This window comes from Rhamphochromis sp. 'chilingali', assembly GCF_963969265.1.
Source record: "Rhamphochromis sp. 'chilingali' genome assembly, chromosome: 14".
Classification (NCBI taxonomy): Eukaryota; Metazoa; Chordata; class Actinopteri; order Cichliformes; family Cichlidae; genus Rhamphochromis; species Rhamphochromis sp. 'chilingali'.
In genome coordinates this window covers 22,695,143-22,717,697 of record NC_137941.1, presented here as the reverse complement: position 1 = coordinate 22,717,697, position 22,555 = coordinate 22,695,143, and the positions used below count along the sequence as shown (strand labels likewise).

The 22,555-nt window shown below is 41.4% G+C and overlaps 1 protein-coding gene across 4 annotated transcripts; it reads left to right on the top strand.

Annotated features, from left to right (window-relative positions):
• The first annotated feature begins 1,077 nt into the window (after window positions 1–1,077).
• Window positions 1,078–21,975, top strand: dcbld2 (discoidin, CUB and LCCL domain containing 2). Of its 4 annotated transcripts, none has more exons than XM_080903946.1 (15): window positions 1,078–1,441; window positions 5,020–5,244; window positions 7,081–7,218; window positions 10,237–10,288; window positions 10,373–10,445; window positions 12,516–12,649; window positions 12,821–12,861; window positions 13,430–13,630; window positions 15,961–16,085; window positions 16,577–16,724; window positions 17,670–17,804; window positions 17,891–17,981; window positions 18,090–18,139; window positions 18,221–18,358; window positions 20,079–21,975. In XM_080903946.1, exons 1-15 carry the CDS (start codon window positions 1,339–1,341, stop codon window positions 20,471–20,473), a joined length of 2,049 nt encoding a protein of 682 aa, XP_080760072.1. In that variant the 5' UTR covers window positions 1,078–1,338; the 3' UTR covers window positions 20,474–21,975. The 4 variants fall into 4 exon arrangements, with proteins under 4 accessions (XP_080760072.1, XP_080760071.1, XP_080760070.1 ...); XM_080903945.1 differs by having other exon boundaries at window positions 17,670–17,810; window positions 18,224–18,358; XM_080903944.1 differs by having other exon boundaries at window positions 17,670–17,810.
• Window positions 21,976–22,555: the final 580 nt, after the last annotated feature.

The following is a 22,555-nucleotide window of genomic DNA, read 5'->3' as shown; positions in this document are numbered from 1 at the left end:
TTTAGAAAGGCTGCCAGGAGAAAGCCCGTTTTCTTTAAAAACAACATGGCAGGACAGGTGATTTTTGTTCAAATGCAAACTTGCCTTTGAACAAACCACAAGACTGCTGTAACAAAGTCAATAACACACAGTGTCGTGATTGGAGAAAACCAAACATGACATATTAACACAAACACCTGATACGAACTGTCAAGCATGGCGGTGGAGGGATGATGAGTGGGGGTTGTTTTGCACTGACAGGACCTGGATGCCTTGCTGTCACTGAGTCCACCACGAACTCCGACAGCTAAAGCTCCATTTCCAAGAATTATTACTTTGTTTTCATTTAGATTATTAGTATTGTCATATGTATTGCTTTATTGCAGTTACAATCACAGTATCCTAAACATTACTATTATTTACTCTGTAAAAAGAAGAAGACTAAGATGAAGACTGAAAAATAAAATCACAGTGAGATGTGAAATAAAAAGTGTGCAAAAAATTAATAAAATGTTAAAAGCAGTAAATTCTATCGTTTCATTGTCTATCTTTTTTTAAAATAGCACCTCCTTTGTGTTGAGCACTTTAATCCGTAAAACCCAGCATGATTTGGTCCTGTTTCAACTTTTAAATCCTATTCAGTGTTTTAATAATGGAATAGAACAATATGGCTTTATACAGCAGATCCTCTGACTTGCCCTTGCAGGATGTGATCAGTTATTATTGACACCTGTGCTGTTCCTGCTCTGCCATGTCCAAACGTGTGCGAAAAAGAGATTCTCACAAAGAGAGCTTTTGTTTTTGAAACATGAGTAGACTACTCTCTGCAGGACTTTTACCTGGATAAAGGATTTCATTTCGCATTTACTAAGACTGGGAGAGTGTGGTTTAAGAAGCAAACAGAAGCACGGATTGTAGGGTCTGCAGGGTGTTGTCTAAGTGTTTCCTTTTGGTGACCAGGTGGATTTTTGGGGGGTGGACGTTTTTATTATATGAGTGCAGCAGGTGCTGAAGGTTGGGGTGGGGGGTGCTTGCAGGCAGTACAAGACCATTTAGACCACTTGGGGGACTCGGGTATCCCAGTCCAGGAGGAGGAGCCTCGGTGGAGTGGAGGAAGTAGCTCCACAGATTGGATAAGTGTGTGTGCGTGTGGAGCGTTTACCTCCATAGTGTGTTTGTCGCAAACCACTGGACTATTGAGCGATAAGAAAAGAGAAGCAAAGAAAAAATCCTCAGGAAGACACCACCCGCGGACTGTATCTCGAAGAGATGAAGGGTTGCCTTTCTTTTTATTTCCACGGTACAGGTTGAATCAGCCGGCCAGGAAGCAAGCATTATGCATTCAGACTGCAGGCTGCTATGGGCAGAGCGGTAATGGTGGGCAGGGGACCGACAGGGGCCGGGGTTCTCGTCTTGTCGATACTCATCATTCTCACCACGGAGAGCTGTGGAGGGCAGAAAGGTTTGTACCACTCGGCAGTGCAGTGACAACTGGACGAGCTGTGTGTGACCGCGGAAACCCGCGGCCATGCCGATTTAAAGTGTAAACACAGACGTGTCGATGTTTCGTGGGATGTTTAAAGTGTGTTGTCATGGTCAACAAAACTTAAACCTACCTTACATGGCCCTGTGTGTGTGCGCGTGTACGTGGAATTGAGCACAGCTCGCCACCGCCCGTCGTGATGTTTTTCTTTTTTGGTGTGAGACGGTTGTAGTAAAACCAGGCAAACCGGTTCCTACAAAAACTGATACTGTTGGGAAATAACTGCCGCCTTATAAAACGGGTGCTTACCGAATTAACGTGCTGCATGAAATGTTTTGGCTAACGTTGAAAGCAACAGTATGCTGCTTATGTGCTTTTCCTGGTGCCCCTGTTCTCTTTAAATTGACAGACTTTTTTAATGGAGTCTGGTTTTTGAGGTCTCTACGAGAGGACCGCACGTTTGGGTGCTTGTGGCCTTGTTGCCTTTTTCAGGTAGCCCAATTTTTACTTTAAAGCTAGCATAACAACCCCGGGTAACAATATATTTTGGTTGGAGGATGCTAACCTGCGCTATATTATATATATATATATATATATATATATATTTTTTATTTTAAAGTCAACAGTCCTCAGGTGGCCTCAGATTGGGGGTGGGGTAGCAGTGGGGGTAATGCTGTAAACACGTGGACATAGTGTGTCATAACTTGCAGTTCACGTTAACTGTACGTTCACATTAATAGATGGGTGTGATGATAGACATTTGCTTTTAGTATTGTTTCTTGAGCCTGAGAGCTCTCCTTTTATGAAAGTAATCTGCACTCCTGTTAAGCACCATACAGTTGCTCGGTAACTTTTGTGAGTCAGGGTGAGGGAAGCTGCTTTGTTTTTGTCCTGTTCATCTGGATAATGTCCACTGAGAGGCTCTTACGTAACTGCAGGTCCACAGAACATCGAGTTAGCACCATGAAGCGTGACTGCTTAGTGTTATCTCAGAGCCACACACAACATCCACAGACTCTGAGGCTTTGCTTTCTCTCTCACACACACGCTCTGTTGAAACACAGCTTTTAATTTTTGAAAAAGTCTCTAAATCATCTTACATGTAATCGTTAACTTTCAGGTTCATGTGTTGTTCTCTGGAGAACAGCCAACATTTTTTTTTTTTTTTGTCTATAAAAACTAAACAAGAAGTAATACTTAGCCCTTCACTGAACACCATTACTGCATTGGATTACATAATTTAACAGGCACTGTTATTAAAAGTATGGCAGCATTAAAATCTTTGTTTTTGTTGTTGACCAAATGCTATAAGTTTTCAAAAAGTAAGAAGTTCAAGTGTCATTACATCTGAATTTCTTGTGTATAGATTTTGCATAAAGTATGGCAGATATGTTAAAGTGAGAAACTGGTCATTCTATAAGTGTTTCACAAGCTAGTGGGCGACTTACAGTGAAATCCCTGCTGGACTCAGCAGCACTGGACACTTCTGCATGTGCCGCAAAGGTCATTATAAACAACAGGAATCAGTCGCTCTGGAAAGCAAGCTGGGTTATGTGAGGACACCCTCACTAAATTAGCCCAAACATCTTTTTCTGTATTATGCTCTGCTTAAAAAAAAAAAAGAAAAGAAAGAAAGATACTAGTTCATATTGGTCAACATACACTCACCAGCCACAACATTTAGCTACACCTTGCTAAGTACTCGATTGGACCCCTGCCTTAATTCTTTATGGCATAGCTAAACCAAGGAAGCATTCCTGAGGGATCTTGGTCCATATTGACATGATTGAGATCTATCAACTGTTCAGCCTGTTTGAGCACAGTCAACTCATGTTATAGAGTCCAGTATGAGATGATTTGAGCTTTGCGACATGGTGGTTTATCTTGCAGGAGATGGCTACACTGTCACTGATGTCAAAGGTAGTACTCAGGTACATGATGCTCGGTTGGTGCTGAGGTGGCAGTGTACAAAAAAAAACCTATCCCCCACACCATTACACCACCACCAACAGCCTGAACTGTTGATACAAGGCAGGATGGATCATTTATTTCCTGATTGTTTAAGCCAAATTCTGATCCTACCTCCTAGACTCAACAGACCAGGCATTATTTTGTGGGTCTGTGAGTTGTAGCCTCAGTTTCCTGCCCCTAGCTGACAGCTGTGGCACCCAGTGTGGTCTTCTGCTTCTGTAGCCCCGCTACTTCAAGGTTTCATGTATCAGGCATTCAGAGATGCTCTTCTGTGCACGTTGGTTGTAATGAATGGTTATTTGAATTACTTTTGCCTTCCTGTCAAGTCAAGCCTCTGACATCATCTGGGCATTTTTTGCCCACAGAACTGCCACCCACTGGATAATTTTCTCTTTTATGGGTCATTCTCTATATTCCCAAGAAATGGATCTCAGGAAAATCAGAGTACATCAGAAGTTTCTGAAATATTCAATTCAGTCTAGTCCATCGGGCAACAAAAAGAACGTTTAAAGTCCCTAAAATCACGTTAATTCCTCATTATGATTCTTAGCTTGGTCAACTTTACAATTTCTCTGTCTAAATGCATTGAGCTGCAGTCATGTGATTGCCTGATGAGATAATGGTGTTATCGATATGATGAACAGGACAGCTTTCGACATTTTCCAGGGTTCACATGCATTGTCATTGTTAGCCCCTTTTAAAGGCGATGCTTGCCTCGAGTTCTTCACCTTTTTCTCAAAGACACCCTCTGGAGGAAGCTCATTTGCATTGCTTGTATGCAACGTCATTGTTTCAGTCACTACCCACTGCTTGTGTCCATAGCACAAGGTAGGAATGTAGACAGACAAGCTAATCAACAGTTTTACTGTCACATCTACATTACTACACTACTTTAGTTCTTCCGCTTCACGCTGCAAAACGCCCAAGTGTGACGTCGAGAGCATCACCTGACGAAGTCAAGAGAGCAATCCTGAGACCAGCAAAGTCGAGCCACTCCCCTACTTGGCTGCTCCTAGAAATTCTCTCCATAAAATTCAGAGAATCGCATCAGAACTTTTCTGACCAGTTTATGATGTCATTGTGGTTAGAGCCATCTTTTATATACGGTCTATGGATATAAACATTTTATGTATAACAACTATTTTGTTTACTTTTTCAAAATGCTAATTCAGTTTGAGCAGACTAAAGGTAAAGCCCCAGCCAGATGTGAAGCAATAAGCTGCTAGCTCGTTGCCTGTTTATACTTGTATTGGGGATCATTTTGAACTGCGGGGTAACTCAGCAGGACAGTGCAAGTTGAACTGACTTAAAATAAACCTCAGTTGTCACGTTTTTGCAATTTAATTGCTTAAGGAAACATTAAACCTTACATATCTTTGCTTGTTTTAAGTGAAACTGAGTAAATATATCCTCTATTGCAACAAGATCTCAGTGACCATGAACACAAACTCAACAAAAGCTAGTTTTTGCCCAGTAACCAAGAGATGTGGTGTTACTTTTATACTTTAGATGGTGTAAATCACACCCACTTTTTTTTTTCTTGCGTTTCTTGAAACCCAAACTGTTTTTTTTTTGTTGTTCCACAGGTGATGGCTGTGGCCCCAGTGTACTTGGCCCCGAGAGTGGGACTCTGTCCTCTCTGGGATACCCAAGGACGTATCCGAACAACACTGTGTGCGAGTGGGAGATCAGTGTGCCGCATGACAAGAGGATCCATTTTCTCTTTGCTTTATTGGACTTAGAAGACAGCGACTGCCAGGTCAACTACCTCCGCCTGTACAACGGCATCGGTCCAAACAGGAGCGAGATTGGTGAGGGTGACAGGCGGATGTTAAACTAGACTTAATGTTTTGTAGAGGGCAAATCCAAGTTGTTGTTAAAAATAAACATGCAGTAAACAATACAGAGTAAGGGAATCCTGCTTGTTTCTATATAAAGCAGCAGATCAGTCTGTGATAGGTTTTTGTCAGGTTTTGGACTGATCTTTGGAAAGCCCTTCTCTGTGCGTCATTCTAACACTGCCTATTGGGTGTCAGAGTCTAACAATTTTCTGAAATCGACAGTTCAACATTCACACCCACTCTGTCATGATTGGCCGGTGTCCAAAGATGAGAGAGACTGTACCCACAGTTTAATCATTTTTCTCTAGCTTTCCTTTCTTCTGTCACTCTTCTTACAAATAATGAACTGCCATACTACTGAAGAGACTGTGTCATTGTTATTAACCCATTATCTTAATTCTGTTGCGTCTTCCTTTTCTTGATGATGTCTGGCTTTTCACTTCAATGTTGTGTGCGGACGTTTGAAATGCCTGCAAACGCCTCTTCTTTCAGATGAGCTTGGAAAACGCGTCTTATGAGCAGATAATGAACATTATCTGTTTATAGGCACAGGAGAAATGTGGTTATTACATTAAAGGAGTTAAATGTCAGGAAATTGGAGGACCTATTGTCTTTCACTGTTATAACCTCGCCATTGTAAGTTATTAGGCAGATTTCGCCCTGATCTCAGCCAAGGGTGGATTATTTTAAGCTATGGGTGTTTTTGGGCAGTTTAATACGCTAAAGTCAGAGTCATTGCATGATGCTTAGGGAATATAAAGCCTGCTAAGGTCATGCGTTTGTTTCCAACATTGGTCTTTGCTAATACGAGGTGCTAATACATACTACTAATAGAGATGCACAGCAGCGTCTCTGAGCCTTTTTATTATTGAGTTTCTCATATTTTTACCATCAGACGTCTAACCTTGGTAGATCAGAAGCTATCAGAGCAATAAGAAAACTTTGGCCTATTATCACAAGTGTTATATTTAGTATAAACTGAGCAAAACTCGTTTTCATTGCCAAAGCCAGCCATCTTTCGTCCCCCCCGTCTGAATGCGTTGTTACGTTTGTGTTGCTATATCAGATTTAAAGTAACAAATGCTTAAAATAATCAGTTGTAACATTTCTTATGTCTTTGTGCTATTTCCAATCAAATGTTGGCTTTAAATGATTTACAAAATACTGCACTCTGCTTTCATCTCACACAGCCTCAGCAACAAGTTTATGCCTCCTAGAATATTGGTCAAATTCTAGTGAAATGTGCACATGTTGCGCTCACGGTCAAGGTCACATTTGTCATTTTACGTGCAATAACCTGTGAATTGAGCCGGATGAGCTGCTGCCTGATTGTGAAAATTTTCAATAACCAGATTGACATTGTCCCAAGGTTTTTGGAAACACTGTTGCCTTATATCAATCTAAAATATTGCTATGTATGGATGTAAAGCATTGGAAAGTGTATTATAATACATGATGGTGCACATGAATATCTCAACAAATATATCAGTCTGTGGCTGACGAGTCTGCATCATATATGTTGTTGTTATTATTATTATATATTTATATTATAATTTAGGCCATTATGACCATGAAGGAGGTGTTAGGTTGCTCTTTATCAGAAGGGTCTTATAAAGACCTGCATTTAACTTGGTGAATCCTGGAGAAAGAAAATTAGATTGAATTTTCCCAGAATATATCCGAGACACTCCTCAAGTCCATCTTACTTAATGAAACTGATGAAATCTTGTTTTTGTGGTTTTGTTTTTTTGGGGCATTAATTTGTGTAACTGACCAGCCTCTTTGTTTCCCTGTTCTGCTTAACAGTGAAGCTCTGCGGGTTGGGTCTGAAGGTTGAACATCTGTTCAATTCCACTGGCAACCAGGCCACTGTGCAGTTCATGAGTGGGACCCACCATACTGGACGCGGTTTCTACCTGTCCTACTCCACCACTGAACACGCAGGTAACGGCAGACTCTCAGCTCACCCACGCCGAAGTCTCTCATTGTCTTCTTATCATCCCAGCCTGCAGTAACAGTCGTGTGGTTCAGAAATCTCAAGTTTGAGCTTGTGTGCACGTCTGCTTCGGCCCCGGGGGTGGGGGAATAAGACTTGATTCAGCGATTGTGAGTTTGGGTTAATCACAGCTATTTCGTTCTGCACCTTCACATTATTTTAACAGCTCTGAAGTAATCTGGGTGTTCTGGAAAAGTCTTGCACGCAGATCAGTAACACATGGGTTTGTCTAAAAGCTGGCAACCTGTTACTGTTGGTGTGTAAGAACTGCAGATCTCCCTCCTGTTGGATCATCCAGTTTTCTCTATGTTTGTCAAAAATCCTGCCGGTGTTAGTGGATGAAAACGTCAGTCGATCAGTCCGGGCAAAAGTGATACACCTAACACCTAATTGGCCAACACTGCAACCTCTAGATGGGACTGTCTAAGTTTTCTGTTTCTAATGGGTAAAGTTGGAACAGGTCTGACTTTCTATGGCTGCCTTAAACATCTTTTTGAGGATTGTGCATGCAGTTTTTCCACTGGGCCAATTCAGATGTGTCCAAACACTTGGAACCAAGAGAATCTTTAATGGGGCTGGGCAGGGAGGGTGACTCGTCATTTTATTTTGCTAATTTAATCATCTGCCTCTTAAAGAATTCCATTTGGTAAATAACAAACTGATGTAATGGAGTTGAAAGCACGCGCATGCTAATAAATAGATATTTGGCCATTGTGCACATTCTTGGTGCTAGTTTCTGGGAAATAACCCTTCTTCAATGTCCACTGTGCTTAAAAACAGTGTCACTCTAAGTCATATTTGAAAACTAGTGCTTTTGTATTGCCTGGATATTTAATATCATATATTAGTTGCAACAAGTTAGTCAATTAGAGGCTGCAGAACATCCTTTCATGTGATTGCTCGATTTAGATCCTTTGGCTTTTTTCCCCCCAGTTTAAAAAGAAAATGGTTCTAAATATTTGTGTGTTTGTGCAAAATGCCCCTTCTCACACACCGGCTAATATGTTCTCATACTGACAGTGTTATATGTATGTTGAATGTTTTTATGATCAGGACCAATGTAGATGACATGCATGCCTCATTATCCTATATGCAAACGATATCCATGGTGATAAAAAGACCACACAAAAAAAGAAAGGTGGGAGTTGAATAGAGAACTGTGTGTTCACTTCTGTGGCGACGGCGCTCGAGGCCACATGAGAGGCTTTTTACGATGTGGTGTTTGCTCACCGCTGAATACGAATTTAAACATGCAGCAAAGATAAGGAGCTGCTCTGCTGTGGCTGTCTGGAATTCCAGCTGCAGTATGTGCAGGGTGATCATGCTAGTGGGCATCGTTTCAGATGGCTGTTTTTCTTACATAAATGCGAGAACAGCGAGGGGTGGCATGAGCAGATGCTAACCACTGAATGTGCACAATTTTGGGTTTAGTCAGATTGAAAATTAGCAGCATGCCATGACTGGGGGGGAAAAAAGTAAATCTACTGTTTTCTTACTGGATGTGTTCCCACTGGGCTGTGATGGTTAAAGCTGAGTGTAGTTAATGAAAGTAGCAGGGAGGGGGTGAAGGAAAATCCAGACTTTTTGGGAAGTGGAAAAGGGGCAAAGCCACAGTGAAGCCACAATGGCACTGAGGGGTAAAAGGAAGTGAGAGTAATTGAAAAAATATTCATGGTTTGTGGTTTTATTGTAAGACTTGCATCCTGTGAGAAAGTCCTAATTGAGCTCAACTGTGATATATTACACAGTAGTGAGGTTGCAGGATTAGATGAATTGTAACGGACACGAGAAACAGCCGGTGGCAGCTCGATCCAAGGCACTCATGTTAGAGTTCTGCACAGGGACAATGGGGACAAAGCTGTACGTTAGCTTAATTACCAAGGATTTAAAATTAGAGATTTATTTCCTTAGTAAGCATCTCCCTTGTTTCTGAAGACGTGCCTCGTCATGTGGATGCTTTGGAGATAAATGGATAATTGGAGCCACAAGAAGAAAGCCGCAGCAGTGACGTGTGTGCGATGCAGTAATATTTTTGTCTTGGCGGTTATCTCAGCTCGACTGAATCACTGCAAGGCAAACAAGGCCATCAGTGCGCCCAGCCACTTTTTCCACAAAGGCGCTGATGTGCGTGATGTCGTCTTGTAACTGATGCATGCAGATGAGCGTGGGTGGACAGTTTGCACAGCTAAGTAACTGAGTAACCATGGTGATTGGGGGTGTTTGTCATTTTTTTGACTCATTGGTTGGTCTGCCAGATAAAGGGTTTTATTTTTCTCTTTGTAATGTGGTGAAGACTCCCACACACTGACCATCTCCACGAGGTTTATTTACACTTCTTAGTAGCCCACATCATCCTGTTGGACTTCACGTCCACACCCAACTGACATACCTCTCCAATAACACACATCCTTCACTGGATGACTTTAACGTGTTCGACCTGGATGTGAAAAACAACCAAAATTGCTCCAAAATGAACTGATTCCAGCTACTTAATGCAATTACTTTGCTGTGTTTATTTGTCTGCTGTGATCCAGTGAGAGTGAACTGAACATCTGCTCGCTTGAACAACACAAAATAAATAAAAAAACATTTCAACCTGAGTGCTCTGGATGGTTGCTTTTAGCCATTCTAGCAGCGGTGCACTCTGTTGAATGGTCCATCTCACCACTTTGCTTCACAGCTGTTTAATGTTTAATGTACCCACCCTCGTGGCACTCCGAGGAATCCCAGTGGGGCTTATGATTCGCTCACTGTCACCGTGAGGCCAAATTTAGTCAGAACGTTGGATTTGTCGAAATGTATGTTTAACATTAATCAGCAATTACGATGATGATTAGCTGGATATGGTAAACGGTTCAAAAGGTAACGAAACTGAAAGGGTGGATTTAAGAAGAAAATAAAAGTGGGTGATACTTTATCAAGAACATGCAGAGACCAGTTCTGATGCTGTTTATTTGCCTTTGCAGATCTAATCACCTGCGTGGACAAGGGAATGAACTTCACCGAGGCAGAGTACAGGTAAACAGAGTTTGCTTTTTGTGCATGTCGGCGCACTGATTATACTGGTGGATATGAACTGTGAACGTGCCGCTCTCTTTTTAGGAAGTACTGTCCGGCAGGCTGCTTGACATCTACAGAGGAGATTTCTGGAACTATACCCAATGGTTACAGAGAGGTGGGTACACGCCCCGTCTATGCACAGACATACACGTGCATCGCTTTTATTTATGTTTTCTTAGCTACAAGTTATCTTTGTGAAGGAGGCGAAAGGAGCGGTGGCTCAAACGTGTCTTGGATTGATGACCTCACAGCACTCCCGCTGCGTGTGAGGTCACGGACACTAAGTCTCTGGTTGATGACCTCATGTTTAGAGCTTGAGGATGTCTCATAAGGAGCGAAGGGAGGAAGGGAGCGAGAGAGGGAGTGGTGCTGCTGGCTGACGGGAGGATAGGGAGGAGCGTGGGGTTGTGCTTCAGGGAACGAGGCGCCCCACAGGAACAGAGGAGGGGCAGGGTCAGCGGGTGAAAGGGAGGTGAGATAATAGTTTGGCTGAAAATAATAACCTTGTAATCCAGTCCAGCTGCAGGGGAGGGGTGTGTGTGTGTGTGTGTGTGTGTTTGTGTTTGGAGAGCAAAAAGCCTGAAGAGTGAATCAGTGTGATTAGAGGTTGGAGAAACCCTTTGTGTATGTGCATGCCTGAGCCGCTTTTGCTTGTGTGCATGTGATTCATTCATGATTGTGTCTTTGGGAGTGTGGAATATGATGGTGAGTGTGTGTGCGTCTCTCACAAGGATCAGTTTCTACACCCAGATCATAATCCTGCAGCTGACTTTAGTTTTTTTTAATAATTTTACTTCACAGATTTATTCGGTGATCCATGTTCTGGTATTTATTTATTTATTAAAATTCCCATCTCCCACTTATAACACGTGTTAGCGTGGTTTCCTCTGCTGGAGGCAGGGCACTGTGGTTTGGAGCATTACTTTGTGTTTGTGTTAGGGGTTTTGGCTGGCTCTCTTAAGGATGCGGTATGTGTTTTTGGGGAAGTTTAAGAGTCACACGGAAAGTGTTGATTGCTTGTGGCAGCCTCTAACTGCTACGTGTGTTTGTGAATACATGCGTGGGCTTGTCACTATTCCCCCCCCCCCCCTCCCCCACAATGCCAGCGTGGGTCTTTCCCGTAAGACGATTTTCCCCCTCGCACCACCAGCTGCTCATCGGAAGGAGCTTGTGGCCAGAGCGGGATCAGGTTTTGTCAGTTTCTCAGTGATGTGGCACCAGGTTTTGACAGGAATGCAGCTGGGAGGGAATCATTACCTTCATTGCCACTTATTATCCTCTGTGCACAGAAGTGACATCATCCTGACTCATCAGCCTTTATCTCCCTCGGTTTGAAGGTTAAGCGATTATGCTGCAAAGCGGTACTGCCTGTTTCCACTCAGCAGCTTGAAAATGGAGCAAATTTGTAATGGCACCACATGTGTGCCACATAGGAACGCCACTACTACTCAGATTGTCTTTCCTTTCCCAAAACTTCATGATTCCAAAAAGTTTAACTCTTCAAAGTCTGTGTTTGGGAGGTAGTAAAGATATGGTTTTCAATCAAGCATTTTTCTATTGATGAAACAACTTGTGGGTCCTCTGTTTGGGGGGGGAATCCATCCTCTGCCTATCCTGGGAGGCTGGAGCCTGTCCCAGCTATCACAGGGGAAGAGGCGGGGTGCATCTGAACAGCAAAGATTTTCAGACTTTATGCTGAAAATCTTTGCAAACTAATATGACCAGTCGTACATTAACAACATCAATGACAATGGCCCAACAGACTACAAGTCACAAGACTACAACATGCGGTCAGCATTCATGCAGACAGGAACGACTGGTAGAAAACAGAAACCTCAAGACTGGATGTTTCTCTTGTGACCTGCGAGGTCTGATAAGGTGAAAGAAGTGGACTTTTTAGGTGATTTAAAGTGGTTATAGTAGAAAACAAAGTCTCTCTGAGATGACACTGTTTAACTTTCATTCAAATTTCAACCTCTTTAAATGTCCTCGAGTGATTTACAAATAGCAAGAATTTTTTTTTAATCTCGTGAAAAGTACATTTCAGATGTTAGTTGTAGCTTTTATTTTGGTGAGTCAGATCTGACTCACTTACTCTTTAGTTAATCTGATCTGGTTTGTAACAACAAAAGGACATAATGATAAGAATATATCAGTTTAATCCTTTGTTCCTTTCGTTCCACAGTCCTCCTCTCTGTGTGTGGCAGCAATCCATGCAGGTGTGGTGTCCAATGCAGCAGGAGGGAATATCAGTGTGGTCAACAGCAAAGGCATCTCTCACTATGAGGGCACACTGGCTAACAATGTCACTTCCACTGTGTAAGAGATTCACCACAGTACACACATGCTCTTCTTCTCTATTTGCTCCTCTTATTAAACGAAATGTACTTGGTCTCTGTCCTAGAGAAGGTTAAATATATATGCAAATATAAATGATTCTGACAGTTTGGTAATCATAATATTTGCTGGATCTTCTTTCTTACTCCTTAGAGGAACTCGGTCAGATAGCCTGTTCACCTTCACGACCAACGGTGAGTCATCCAGGGTCTTTGCTGTATTGTTTTTCCTATTAAGGACATGATTTTCAGATTCTGTTCACTTGCTGTCGATGACATGTTTTTGTGAGAAATACAAGATACAATTTTAAAATTGATTTGTAAGTAAGTTGCTTAAATGATTTATAGGTTGCTTAAGAAACATCCTCAGTTTATCAAACGGGGGAAAAACAAGGGAAAGAGACACTTGTTTAAAGAATTATGATGAATTTCACTTCCTTACTGTCATTATTTTGGTAGGGGTATTTTTAGGTGCTTGTATGGCATTATTTTGTCAGGGGGCTTTTTAAAATGTGATTGTCTGTAAAGAAAATATCAATGTCCGAGCTGGAAAATTCTACAGGGCTCCAAATCTTATGTCAGAGACTGGACATCCAAATATTTTGGGGGACGTTCCCCTGGAATTTCTGTTGCTACAGGCATTATCAACTAGGATGTAAATCTTGAAGGTTACCTTTTAATGTAATGCAGCCCAAACTTTATTTCATTTCTTAAAGATTTTCTGTTCTTATTACTGAAGCTAAGGGTCTGTTTGTGCTTTCAGGCTGCTATGGAACGCTGGGTTTGGCATCTGGGGGCGTTGCTTATACTCAGCTCAGTGCTTCGTCTGTGTTGGACTGGAGCACTCGTGTGTGGGCACCGTCAGGGGCACGGCTCAAAAAGGAGGGACTGCCATGGGCCTCTTCTCAGAGTGACCAGCAGCAGTGGCTGCAGGTAGATCTCAAGAAGGAGAAGCGGATCACAGGTAAACAAAATTCTAATAACAAAGTTATGTTCATTCAATAAACACAACACATACATTATAGCCACTGTCTCTAATTTAGGTTATAGGCTTAGCTGTAAAATCTCACCAGGCTTCAGTGATTGGCTGGTGATTCTCTGACGTTGTCTTGTGACACCTTCCTTTACACAAACGTTGACCTCATCCTCAGGATAAACTGTGACCACATACTTAATCTGTACCTTTACAAAACAAGGTCACCTTCAGGCGAGCTGATAAAGTTTGCAAACCTTTATGAGCAGTGGCTTCAGTGTTTAAGAAAGTTTGGCAGCTTTTGAGTTACATATCTGTAAATTTCTCTTTTCTTATATGCATTGTTGCTTTGTAATATTATCACAAATCAGTTAGATCAGTTTATTTCAAACATTTAACAGACTAAACTACAGTTGACATATACAGACATTCAACAAAATAAAACACCAACTATTTTAATCAAATGTATATAAGTAACTTAGATTTAATGTTTGAGTAGAAAGAAGTATTAACATATACAATCCTTCCCCCTCCTGTCTAGTGAATGATCACAATAATATCTTACTTTCAAATCACATACCCATACCAGGTCATTTATACCTATCCATTGATATATACATGTAAAGAGTGAACGTATTAATGTATTCATGTACACATATTAGGGCTGTGTGATATGACCAAAATCTCATATCCCGATATAAGACTTCTATCGTCCCGATAACGATATAAATCACAAAAATGTAACATTTTCTATAAATTCTGTAAATCTCGGGCAGCTCGACTTGCATGAAGTGTTTCCAGCTGGGCGTTGTGTACCTGGAGTCTAATGTTTTAACCGATGCATGAAACTATACATTTTTAGATATGTTGTAACGGCCGCCGTTTTCTTTGTGAGTATTTATTACACGGCGTGATGTGGGGAAAAGCCTGTTCTAACGTTTGAGTCTAAGGTTTATTTTTTACCACCTGGTGGCTCTTTTTTTTGCTTCTCATCCGTAAATACTCTGCAGATTCTTTCACGTGATTCAGTTTATTTTGAAAAGTGTCAACAGGATCTTGAGCTTTATTGTGAAAGGTTTATGTGGAAAATAAACCAGCGGACATGCGATGGTTTTACCGTTGTTGTTGCTAACCACAACGCATAAAAACAGGCGCTTGTCCGTCTGTAGTGTGGTTATATTAAATATAAAAGAAAGAGAGAACTTTAAGAAATTAATATAGCCACTACAGTGACCATCAAAACCATGAAAAAAATATTGCCCGAAACTTTATTTTGCGACACCACGAAACAAACGATAGCAAATGATACGATAGACGTTTTTATATTGTCATCCGATATATATCGAACAGCCCTAACACATATGTACATACACTCACATGCATATGTACATATACAGCTTTGAATGCCTATATGGACATTCAGATACCACTCAGAGCTTCCTCATCAGTATTTTAGGAAAATGTTTGAACATTTCTGTGTATATGTAGTGTGCATGCCATGGGCACAATTATAGCCCCTTCCAGACATTTGTGTTATGAGTCATTATTGTTGTTTTCAATTCAGAAGGAAGTTGCTTACTTCAGAGCCTCTATAAAAGGGGCGGGGCAGTTGCACCACTGGCAGGCCACAAAAAAATATTTAAAAAAAAATATATATCAAAAATAGAATTCAAACTGGTCGTAGCAAACGGCTGCCCTTCCCTGAGCCTAAATCTGCCGCTGGGTTCTTCCTGTAAAAAGGGAGTTTTTCCTCCCCACTGTTGCAAAGCGCTAACGCAAAGGGGATCGTCTGGTTGTTGGGCTTTCTCTTTATTATTGTACGGTTTTCACCTTACAATATAAAGTGCCTTGAGGAAGTGTTGTGGTGATTTGGCACTATATACGTAAAATAAAATAAACCTTTTGCACATTAATGAAATAAACAATTTTACAATATCATGACTTTTTACTACTTATGTTATAATATAATTTCTATATAGTGAGGGGAGGTACGCCATCTCATTTACAACAGAGGCAAAGACTTGATCAAAGCTGAGATGATGATTGCATCAAAACAGATTTAAGAGATACCAGAGCTCAAGCTTCACAACAAATGCATTCCATGTAAACCATTTACTGCATGTGGCGCTTGAGAATGCCTGATGCAAGACTGTGGTTTCCATAGAACTCAGTATCTCTTCTCATCTCTGATAAAAACGGCAGGCGGTAAATACAGGATGTAGTAAATGGGGAGTGATTCTGGACACAGCCGCAGTCCTGAGCTTTCAGTCGAGTCAGCTGTACGACATCTTCCTGTTTCCTCTCTCTGTGCATGCGTCCAGGAATCATCACCACTGGTTCTACCCTCAGCGAGGAAAAGTGCTACGTTTCAGCATACCGGGTCCTGTACAGTAACGACGGCAAGCAGTGGTCCGGCTACAAAGAATCAAATTCTGTACAAAACAAGGTAATCAATAAACCCTGCTCGCTCAACAGTTACAAAAACAAAAAGAGTGCAAAGCAAAATGACGTAACCCCCTTCTTCCAATTGGTGCAGATGGACCAAAATATCACTTTAGAAGTCTGCAGAGACACTAATATGGATTGTTACCAGAGCAGCTACTATTGACTAAGAGATGTTTATGGCAGGAAATTGGAGCAGTCAGTGGTTTGAGTTAAGTGCTGTGGTAGACAAGTCTGGACACTCGGGCATTAATAATGGATGGATATGGATTTAGTGGCAGAGTTCTTGGGCTGAAACTGCTGTCTATCAGTTCCTTTCTACTGGGATTCTCAGTCTCATATTGTGTGGAGGAAAGTAATTATTAGCTTGCCAAGTTGGAAAGTAATCAGCTTATAGTGCATTTGTCCTCAAACTGAATTGTTCCTGCAGCTGTTACTACACTTGGGTTCAAACCTCTGACACAAATAAGAGAGCTTGCTATTATTTTGTGTTAGATTTTTCAAGGCAACAACAACTACGGAGACGAGGTGAGGAATAACTTCATTCCACCAATCGTGGCCCGGTTTGTGAGGATCAATCCCATCTCGTGGTACAAGAGAATTGCACTCAAGTTGGAGCTGCTTGGCTGCCAAGTTCCTTCAGGTAAATGGGGTGTTTACTGGCAGATCAGCAAAGTGAGCTGATCAACACAGATGTATGTATTGTGCAAACGTTTCGAGACACCACTCATTTCTTTATATTTTGCTAGGCTTTCTCTCCAAAGTTTTTCTTGTACCTGATTATTATTCAACTACTTAATACTGTCATATGAATAATTTAAGCAAAAAAAAAAACGACACCAAACTCGGATGAACTATAATTGTCTCAAACTAACCAAAGAGCCAATTTTCAATTTAGATTTAAATTTAAAATCTTTGTTACTAGTTACTAGATGGTTTCAGAGGAAGAGTGGTTGGCCCGAAACCTGAAGTCTTAAGGAAAGGAAACATGGAGAAAAGAGATGCCAAATTACAGAATAAGAAAACTAAAAAATCAGTGGAAGGGGAGGTCAAACAGCAGTGACCATTTTACATGTAAAACATGGTGGAGCTGCTTTCATGGTTTGGGGCTGTATTTCAGCTAGAGGTGTTGTCAAAGTTGGTGCAGTAAAAACATATCTGAATGGGGGGAAAAAAACACAATGGAACACCCCTAAGTCATGAATTGACCTCCCAGGGCTTGGATCTCATTACTGAAGGAGTGTTGAATCATCTTGATGGAACAGAACAAAAGGCAGCCAACATCCAAAGAAGAGGTTTGAATGTCTTTTAAGATGGACAGCTATTCCTGAAGGCTGCTTAAATAGATTATACAAATGCTGCCTAGTAGAGTTCAGGCTGTGTTGAAGAATAAAGGTGGTCATACCAAATGTTGACTTTCAAGCCCGTTAGAATTGTACCAACTGTGGATTTCCATTGAATATTTCCACATTTCATTAACTTGCTAGAAAAAAATGTTTCCATTTTCCCAGCAACAAATAAAGAACTGCAGGGTGGCTTGAGACATTAGCACCGTACTGGAAGTACATTTGTATTCATTTATTTGCAGAAAGGCGCACGACAGATTTGAGGCCAAGGATGTCCCCTCCCCGTCGTACTCCTGGCGGCACAAAACATCCACCTCACCTTGGCCAAACAACACCTACCCCAAACATAAGAAACACCACCATGCCTCCCCACACTGGTAAAGGTGCGTGCAGTTTTTGACAACAACACTTAAAAAAAGTATTTTATATTATAATAACTTTGTGCATCCCCCCCCCCTTTTAGATGTGACTCTGGCAGCAGTCCTGGTTCCCGTGTTGGTCATGGTCGTGACTCTCATACTGATTGTGTGCTGTGCTTGCCACTGGAAGAACAGGTATTCATCTTCTTTCTTCGTGTTTTTGTGTGTGTTTGTTTTTGGGGGGGGGGGGTTGGGTTTTTTTTTTTTTTTTTTTGCCCTTTTGACTTTACTCGTCTCTGGCAGGAAAAAGACTTCTGAGGGAACGTATGATCTTCCTCACTTGGATAGCACAGGTACGTCATCGCCGTGCAGGACAGCTCAGTTTGCCTGGATGTGTTTTGTGGACTTACTGTTGCACCTCTGTGCATCTGTAGCAGACTGGTGGAAAAGCATGAAGCAGCTACTGCCCTCCAAGATGGTGGAGACGGAGGATTCGGTGCGATACAGCAGCAGTGAAGTCAGCCGGCTAACGGGGAGGGGTGTCGTACCAGGGCTACATGCTGAACCTGCAGGTAAATGCTGTCGCCTGCAGTAGCTGCTGAAGTAACCAGGCGTTCTTAGTACAGTGCTAATTTTGTCGAATTAGGTTTGTATTTATTGACATGCAGTGTTGGAAAAATGCATCTGCAGCCACCCTGATTTCTTTTTTTAAATATTGTTTTTATGCATATTTGTTACACTTATACATTTCAGATCATGAAACTAATTTTAATCTTAGACAAAGAAAACCAGACTAAACACACAGTGCGGATTTTAAATGATGATTTCGTTTATTGAGGGGGAAAAAGTGATTCAGACCTACCTGGCCCTGCGCGAAAATGTAATTGCCCCCTAAACCTAATAACAGGTTGTGCCACCCTTGGCAGCAAAAACTATAACCAAATGTTTGCAGTAACATAACGACTAATCTTTGACATCACTGCAGAGGAATTTAGGACGGCTCTTCTTTGCAGAATTGTTTTAATTTAGACACATTGGAAGCTTTTCCCAGCATGAACAGCTTGTTTAAGGTCTTCTCATTGTCCTGCTGCGTAACCCAGGTGTGCGTGAGCTTCAAGGACTTCCGGAAAAAAACAGAATTCAGGATTCCACCAATGACTGCAGTTAAGTTATCCTGAAGCAGCCCTAGTCCATGACACTACCACCACCATGTTTGACTCTTGGTTTGATGTTGTTCTGGGGTCTTTTGTGACCTGGATGAGTTGTCGATGTGCAAAGTTTTGTTGAAATTTCTCCTATTGTGGATTGTGTGGTTCACTGGAACCTTAGAAATGCTTTTCTAGCCCTTTTCTACTTTAGCTCCAGACTGATAGTTGTCAGTGACTTTGTTTCACAGCTGTTTCTTTAGCTTGTAGCATGATGTGTTGCTTTTTGAGATCTCTTAGCCTGCTTCAGGTTCGAAAGGTACAACAGGTTCTGTTTGAGTGATTTCTTGATTCAACAGGTCTTAATCAGGTCTGGTTGTGGAGAGTGACATTTTCCACAGGTTTCCAAAAAATGTCATTAATCACAGTTAAGTGGGAGAAATAGTATTTTACCCCCCTTAATAAATGATATAATTTAAAAACTCAAAATTTTGTGCTTACTTGTGTTAAAATTGGTTTGATCTGAACCAATTAAGTGTGACAAATATGCAAAAAAATAACAAATTGGGAAGGGGGCAAATATTTATTCACAACACTGTAAAATGTGTTTCTATCTAGTGTTTTCTTTTTCACACAAATCCAGAATCAAAGACTTTCACTTCCTGTCTGTAGCACACATTCAATATCTGAGTGGTATTTATCTGATGTCCTCTAAATAAATCACACTTCTTAACATGTCTAAACTATTTTTATCAGTTAAATGTTGGTTTTGTTCTTTCTGTAGAGTATTTGGCTAAAACAAAAAAAAAAGGATTGAATAACATACTTTTATATATACCAGTTTTTCCCACTTCAGGGCAGAGTTAAGTTTTGAAGAGATTAGATATTCAATTAGTTCCACTAATTGCAGGGTTAGCGGTTTGATTTCCCACATCCTGGATTGCTGCTACAAACCTCTGTGCAGCTGCAGATTGCTTCTATAAAATTAGAAAGTTAAAGGCTTTTGTAACATAGAAATTCAATTGTTAATCGGTTTCCTTAGTTGCTTAGCATTCTAGAGAATTTGGGAGCAATTTCAAGAAGTAACCTGGTATCTGTATGATGCCCTTGATTTTTAATATTTCTTTACTGTACACTTTCCTTTCAGAATATGCCCAACCACTCGTAAGTGGCGTAACAACATTAGGAGCAAGGTCAACCTTTAAACCAGATGATGGGCCTTCCCCAAGATACTCTGATCCAGACCTGTATGACGCCCCCATCTCTTCAGGTTTATGCCACGCCTACGCCGAACCCCTGCCATCTTCAGGATCTGAATACGCTACGCCCATTGTGGTTGACATGGGTTTGAAGCAGCCCTCGACTTTGTGTAATTTCATGGGCACCAGGCCCGGCTCACTGCATCCGTGGACAGACAGTGGCCAGTCAGGGAGCACTGCATACGATAGACCCAAAACCTCCACTGAACTTGCCACACCCACTGAGGATCTGACTTATCAGGTACCTCAAAAAAGCACTCAAAAGCCAACAGGACAGGGCTGAAAAGCTTGAATGCACATGGCCTTAATCTGCCCCTCACTACCAACGCGACCCAGAGGATAAAGATGGGGTTGAGTTGAGAGCCGTTGAGCTTTGTGCTTGAGTCTTGAATGAACACTACCTTCGCTTTAGATTCATCCGGAGATGTCTGTTTCCTAATTGTTTCTGCATGGCCACAAACAGCTTGTGTAGTGCCATTAGAGTCCTATCACTGAAATCACAAAGATGAATGTGCTCGTGCCAGGCGTGAGTCGGAAATGGATGAACGGAAAGAGTGGAGGGTGAAAAGAAGAAAGCTGACTACTATTTGATAAAGACTTTGTCCCTGTTTTGTGATTTTTATTTTTCTCTTTTTAAAGGTCTTGCATCCTGTGAAACTGTGATTTCCATTCTGCCGCTGTCTGTTACACACTAAACTAGATCCAACTGAAATGTACCCGATGATTTACATCCATCGAATCTGAGGGTTTTCGTACTGAATTAATTGCATGTTGAGGAGTTTCTCGTTTGCAGCGAGACTCTTGCTTTCCACGGTACGTCGTTGTCTTATTTTGTTTTAAAAGCATGACTTGAAATTGTGTATAGTTCTAGTAATTCCATTACTGCAATCCTGTTTAAAAACTCAAATGATTTATGAATATTTATTTTTTATTTCACATCCTGCTGATAAGGAGAGACTCTTTAATAGTAAGCATCCCGCCACTCAGTAACGCGCTGTTATCGACACCTGACTGACAATAAATTTTGTTTTATAGATGTATAAAAGAAAAGGTCAGGAGACTCAATCCAGTGAACGTCCAAAAATCCTTTGAAAATACTCTTTGTAGTATTGGGAGACCAAACGTTGCCTTTTCTGTGTTTATGCAATGTTGATTCACAACAGAGCCGACTTTCACAATCGTGCCAACATCCCAAGTTTAGCCAAATAAACATTTGCGCAGTCTTAATGATTTATTTTTTTTCTGTTTTCTACATTGTTGGATGAAAGAAAAGGTACAAGTAAAAAGCGGTAGATGAGCAAACATGTTACAGCTGTGATAACTTTATAGTTTGTGTGTTTCTTAGATCGTGTTTTGTGGATCGTGGTGATTGTCTGGTGATGAAATTGGGTGTTGTGACTTGTTCCATTATTCGTATCTCTGTGCATCAGTGTCTGTACGTGCGTAAAGCTGTCGTCATATTTTGGCCTTGTGGGGTTTTTGGACAATTTACAGTGTGGCTTATAGTAGGACGTCGTCTGTAGCACCGATAGACCTGCGTTCCTCTCCTTCGCCTGTGCTACTCATGTGCAGGTGGAGGAGAAATGCAGAACAAGCTGCTTCATATCTTTTACAAGAACAACAACCTGATCCTAAAGGTGTTGTTCCAACAGCTGTACCACTGTCACGCTTTGATCGTGCTCAGTAACCAGTTTTCCAGAGCTCCAGGTGCTCCCTGGTCACAGAAGGGTTGAGTTTGTGGCTCTCACTGATTGTATATAGAAATAAAGAGTTTTTAAAAGAAAATGTTGTAGTTCTTGGCATTTTTCAAGAAGATTTACTAATTATTTGTCTGTTTCTGTTTAATGTTTGGTGAAAGAGGTTCTGGGTTGAATCCAGCCCGGCGGCCTTTCTGTGTGGAGTTGGATGTTCTCGTTGTCTGTGTGGGTTCTCTGGGTTCTTCTGCAGGTATTCTAACTTCCTCCCACAGTGCAAAGACATGCATGGGTTTAGGTTAATTGGTGACTCTGAATTGACAATAGGTGTTAATGCGAGTGTTGGAGGGTTAACAGTCTTTGTGTTAACCCTCCAACAGGTTAGTGGCCTGTCCTGGGTGTACTCTCCCTCTTGCCCTATGACAGCTTGGATTGCCTCCATCCCATCTATGACCCCGAGCTGGATAACGAAGAGAATGGATGGATGTTTTTCCTTTGTTTTTGTTCTTTTTTTTGTGAAAGCTTTTTAACGTGACAACCCCACACCATAAAAGATGCCTCCCCCTTTAGTCTGAACTGTGAGCTATTAACTTGCTAAATACTGCCACGTGTTATGTTCATGTTTTCTCCCCACCCCAGAAAGAGTAACATGGGTATCAAACTACTTCCTC

Bases quoted from the DNA above. Each gene is read 5' to 3' on its own strand.
- dcbld2 (XM_080903943.1), top strand. From the start codon at position 1,339: ATGGGCAGAGCGGTAATGGTGGGCAGGGGACCGACAGGGGCCGGGGTT. The intron at 1,442-5,019 runs GTTTGTACCACT...GTTGTTCCACAG, and splicing joins GAGCTGTGGAGGGCAGAAAG to GTGATGGCTGTGGCCCCAGT. The intron at 16,725-17,669 runs GTAAATGGGGTG...ATTTATTTGCAG, and splicing joins TGGCTGCCAAGTTCCTTCAG to AAAGGCGCACGACAGATTTG.